Here is a 5460-nt window from a genome sequence, read left to right as displayed (position 1 = left end):
GCAATTATTTGCATTGACTCAAAGTGTCACAAGCTAATTAAGCAGAAAACAGACTATATGTGTTGTTCAGTTCTAGCAAAGGCCAGACGACATCACAGCACTCTGGGAGCACAGTGCCTCTGTGGCAGTCTCGCTCAAGTGACAGGTAGAAGAGTCTGGGAACTTCTATCAGCACACGTGGCACAGGCACCCCCCACCCAAGTCGCACCACCATCACAGTCCTAGCACTGGTCATGTCATAAGCAGTGACTTGGTTTCGGCGAAACAATCATCAGTTCATAGTCACTTTCATAGTTCTACAGAAGCTATAAGCATAGTTTTATCTTTGTACACATTTCAGTAACTATAATAAAAACAACACTGAATTATGTGAAAAAATATTAACGAACACAGGCATTCTCAAGTTTAAGAAACACTGATGCCGGGCACGGTGGCTCACGCCTGTAATCCCAGCACTCTGGGAGGCCAAGGCAGGCGGATCACGAGGTCAGGAGATCGAGACCATCCTGGCTAACACGGTGAAACCCGTCTCCATGAAAAGTACAAAAAATTAGCCAAGTGTGGTGGCGGGCGCCTGTAGTCCCAGCTACTTGGGAGGCTGAGCCAGGAGAATGGTGTGAACCCGGGAGGCGGAGCTTGCAGTGAGCCGAGATCATTCCACTGCACTCCAGCCTGGGTGACAGAGTGAGACTCCATTTCAAAAAATAAAAATAAAAAAAAGAAACACTGATTAGGATCTTTTGTTTCCCTAAATGCATCAGTTTCACTCTTCTACCTGGAGAGCGCCACTGAATCACATGAGAGTTAAGGGGAGAAAAGCTTCTGGATTCTAATCCGGTTCAGAGGGAGACCAAACCAGCGGCAGGCAGAAGGCAGCTGGCCCAAAAGAAACTCAAGTTCTCAACTTCTCCCTGTGGTTTCAGTTGGGGTTGGTTGATGGAAGAACAACAGGTACTAAACCCCAAAATGCAGTTAATAGGCAATAAAGCTGTATAAAGATTCCCACTTGTAACTAATGGATGAAATTTTTTTTTTTAATTTTTTTTGAGATGGAGTCTCACTCCATTGCCCAGGCTGGAGTGCAGTGGTGCAATTTTGGCTCACAGCAACCTCCACCTCCCGAGTTCAAGCAATTCTCCTGCCTCAGCCTCCTGGGTAGCTGGGGCTACAGGCGCCTGCCACCATTCCCAGCTAATTTTGTATTTTTAAAATTTTTAAACTTTAAATTTTTTTTTTTTTTTTTTTTTTTGAGGAGTTTCGCTCTTGTTGCCCAGGCTGGAGTGCAATGGCACAATCTCGACTCACCACAACCTCCACCTCCCAGGTTTAAGCAATTCTCCTGCCTCAGCCTCCCGAGAGGCTGGGATTACAGGCGCCCGCCACCATGGCTGGCTAAGTTTTTGTATTTTTAGTAGAGATAGGGTTTCACCATGTTGGCCAGGCTGGTCTTGAATTCCTGACCTCAGGTGATCCTACCCTTCTTGGCCTCCCAAAGTGCTGGGATTACAGGGGTGAGCCACGGCTCCCAGCCAGTTTTGTTTTGTTTTGAGATAGAGTCTCACTCTGTTGCCCAGGCTGGAGTGCAGTGGCAAGATCTTGGCTCATTGCAAACTCCATCTCCCGAGTTCAAGCGATTCTCCTGCCTCCTGAATAGCTGGGATTATAGGAGCCCACCACCACACCCAGCTAATTTTTGTATTTTTAGTACAGATAGGGTTTCACTGTGTTGGCCAGGCTGGTCTCGAACTTCTGACCTCAAGTGATCCTCCTGCCTCGGCCTCCCAGAGTGCTGGGATTACAGGCATTAGCCACCATGCCTGGCCTAATGGATGAATTTTAAAACTTTAGCATTTCTTTTTAAACTTTGCCTTTCACTCACTCAGAAGTGAGAAAGGGGGAATTCTTTTGTCCCCAGAAATGATATATGAGGAAACTGACAGGTTAAGAGGAAACTTCCACGTCATCTGTTTGACATAGCTTCCAAGGATTAAAACATTCAACACAGTCTGACATCAGCTTCTTGATCAAAATAGTTCAGCAAGGTTTGTTCAACATTTTGCTACCTCCTTCTGTGAATACATGCTGTGCTGCAATTAAACAGCTACTTACAGTTGAGAGAAGCAAGACTTTAATGAAGAATGCTACAAGTATGGACAATAATTAGTTCTCATCTTTTAAAAAAAGATTACAGAAAACACTTTACTGAAATTTTTTGCTAAAAAGACAGTCTTTAAGGGTGTCTGGGAGAGACAGCAAGCACAACACAGTACAAAAGGAGAAGGGAATGTTGAATTCCAGTGCAAGACACGAACACAGCACAAGTAGGGAATCAGAAGGAAGCAACCATTTCACAAAGAATGAAATTAGGCATTTATATTCAATCAGGATTTTTTTTTTAAGCTTTAAAAGTCCAGCATAAGGAAGGGAATTGGGAAAAGAGGCAGGGGACAGGGGGCAGGGGGTGGGGGAACTAAGCTTATCTACAATCACCATTTTACCAAAAAACACACTGGTTCAACCACATAAGAAGTGGAGGATAAACCTGCCTACATAGCCCAGCAGATGTTGAGAGCAAATGCCAAGGCAGACAGGTCTAGGGTTGATGTCACAACTGGCTAAAGAGTTTTTAAAGGGAATCTTATTCCACAAGGACTGGTCTCTCATCAACCTGGGTTCATAATAGACTAAGTTCCTTTGCATTTGCCATCAGAAGGCCAGAACTTGACGTGGAAAAAATTTACTCCAAATAATACTCACATTGCTGGTTTTAACAGGTCATGGAGTCACAAGTGGCTCCTAATAGACTTCACCATTTCCTAGGAGAAGGTTCTACAGATTACCAGGGATTTAAATTTAAGCAAACCACTAAAGAAGGGAAACACTAATGATATTCTGGCACTGCACAAGCTCTGTGCCTGTCATCTCTGCCAAGGACATGGGTGGACTTGGCTCTGCTTCTTAGCTCCATGATCTCCAACAGTGATGAAGTGGAACTGGGACCTCCCCCACATCGAAGGAGGTTGCCCAAAATTCTCATCCCAGCCCAGCTTCTGAAAGAAACAGCAGACTATCAGGGGCTATTATTAGGAACCATGCTCCTGTGAATTCTGTGGAAATGAAAGCCTGTTTCAGTTCATGCCAAGTCTTTTCATGGTCCGCCAGCGATCCTTAATCATCACAGCTGTTCGGTTAACAAATGGGAAATTTTTAGAAATGGCAGCCCAGTTTCCTTCCCCATATTTCTGCACTCCAGCCTTGACCCACTCGCTTTCTTCTACAGTCCACTTCTGCAAAAGAAAACCAAAAGATTTATCACCACCTTTCCTCTCCACTTACTTACATTTTCTCCAGTGTAGTGATAAGGTAAACTCAAGAATCCCAGGAGAATCATCCGAACCCGAAAGCACGGCTTATGTTTTTAAAACATGGAATGGACAGGATATGAGCACTGTGGATCTGGACACTGAGGATTCTCGATGTCCTGCCATTTGATCCTCAAGCAACAATCATTTCTGCATTCCAAACTGCAAACATATCTACATCATTCATGATCCGGAAAATGTGTCCTCTGTCCTCCTAAGCTTTTCTTTCAGAAGATAACTATTACTTTAACTTAGTTTCGATTATCTGAAAAATCTCAAAAGAAGGTTTTTACTGGGTACATAAGCAGTCTATGCCTATGAGACATGGGGCTTATTTTACCTCTGCTCTACCCACATAACCAGTATCAGAAAAGAGAATTTTAAATTACCTGCTTTTTTGTTATATTGGTTGTACTGTCTTCATCTGGTGCTGCTGGAAAACATTAAAAGTAGACTCATTTCAGAGTTCACCTTTCTCTGCACAAACCACAAGAAAAAGACACAGAATGTCCCCAAAGGGAAAACTTTCAAATTTCACAAGCATTGAGAAGAGAAAGGATATCACTAAAGGATAATTTACTTTTTCTCCTTTGTTTGCAAACACCAGTCACTTCAGCTTATGAGAACCTGTACAATGCAAGTGCTTTACAAACAGGCATCTATAAATGCTGGCTAGTGATGGGTTTCAAGCTCTTCAGTAAAACCAACATTGTTTTTTGTTTTTTTGTTTGTTTGTTTGTTTTTTGAGACGGAGTCTCGCTCTGTCTCCCAGGCCGGAGTGCAGTGGCACGATCTTGGCTCACTGCAAGCTCTGCCTCCCGGGTTCATGCCATTCTCCTGACTCAGCCTCCCAAGTAGCTGGAACTACAGGCACCCGCTACCACGCCTGGCTAAGGTTTTGTATTTTTAGTAGAGATGGGGTTTCACCGTGTTAGCCAGGATGGTGTCAATCTCCTGACCTCGTGATCCGCCCGCCTCGGCCTCCCAAAGTGCTGAGATTACAGATGTGAGCCACCACGCCTGGCCCCAACATCGTTTTCTAAAATTACTGAGGGAACATCATATTTAATACCCTTATGTATATGTATGTCTACATATACATATAGGTATTAGTGTGTGTATGTATATACAGTTGTATGTTGCTTAACAATGGGGATATGTTCTGAGAAATGAATCATTAGGTGATTTCATCCTTCTGTGACTTACACAAACCTAGATGGTAAAGCCTAGGCTCTAGCCTGCAACTTCTTACCTACCCTAACTCATGCCCCCATGTCTAACAACATGGCTTTCTCAACTTTTAAAGGATTGGAGTCATCCACTGGACTTAGGAACCAAAAACATTGGTGCAACTCCAAATAAAAGTAACAAACATGTATTCTTCCACTGCTATAACAGTCCTAATCCCCTTAATCTTACCGATTACTATTACCTTAGCCAACCTCTGCAAAAAAGGAATATGCCTAGGATATATGGTGTAGCCTATTGTTCCTACCCTACAAACCTGTACAGCATGTGACATGCAACTGTGACACAATGGTAAATATTGTGTATCTAAACATATCTAAACATAGACAAGGTAATGCATTGCACTACAATGTTACAATGCCTATGACATCTACAATGTCACTAAGTGATATGAATTTTTGAGCTCTATTATATACAACCTAATGGGACCACTGTCACCATATATGCAGTCCATCGCTAACCAAAACTTCGTTATGTGGCACATGACTATAGGTGTGTTTGTGTGTATAATTTCTGCATTATAACCCCTTGCTAACCATTGCTTTGAAATCACATGGTTTTGGCCGGGTGCGGTGGCTCACGCGTGTAATGCCAGCACTTTGGGAGGCCAAGGCGGGCAGATCATTTGAGGTCAGGAGTTTGAGACCAGTCTGGCCAACATGGCGAAACCCCTTCTCTACTAAAAATACAAAAATTAGCTGGGCATGGTGGCACATGCCTATAGTCCCAGCTTCTTGGGAGGCTGAGGCAGGAGAATCGCTTGAACCCAGGAGGTGCAGGTTGTGGTGAGGCAAGATCGCGCCATTGCACTCCAGCCTGGGTGACAGAGTGAGACTGTCTCAAAAAAAAA

General features: G+C 43.7%; 1 protein-coding gene across 1 annotated transcript in view; it reads right to left on the bottom strand.

Annotated features, from left to right (window-relative positions):
• Positions 1–3052: 3052 nt before the first annotated feature.
• Positions 3053–5460, bottom strand: part of TERF2 (telomeric repeat binding factor 2) — a 72580-nt gene continuing 70172 nt past the window's right edge. Inside the window, exons 12-13 of the mRNA XM_011932123.1 lie at positions 3752–3795; positions 3053–3287 (exon numbers count right to left, since the gene is read on the bottom strand). Coding sequence (XP_011787513.1) covers positions 3129–3287; positions 3752–3795 — 203 coding nt within the window. The 3' untranslated portion in view covers positions 3053–3128. The remainder of the gene's footprint in view (positions 3288–3751; positions 3796–5460) is intronic.

The sequence above is a fragment of the Colobus angolensis genome, unplaced genomic scaffold, assembly GCF_000951035.1.
Source record: "Colobus angolensis palliatus isolate OR3802 unplaced genomic scaffold, Cang.pa_1.0 Scaffold93, whole genome shotgun sequence".
NCBI lineage: Eukaryota > Metazoa > Chordata > Mammalia > Primates > Cercopithecidae > Colobus > Colobus angolensis.
This window is presented reverse-complemented; position numbering and strand designations above follow the sequence as displayed.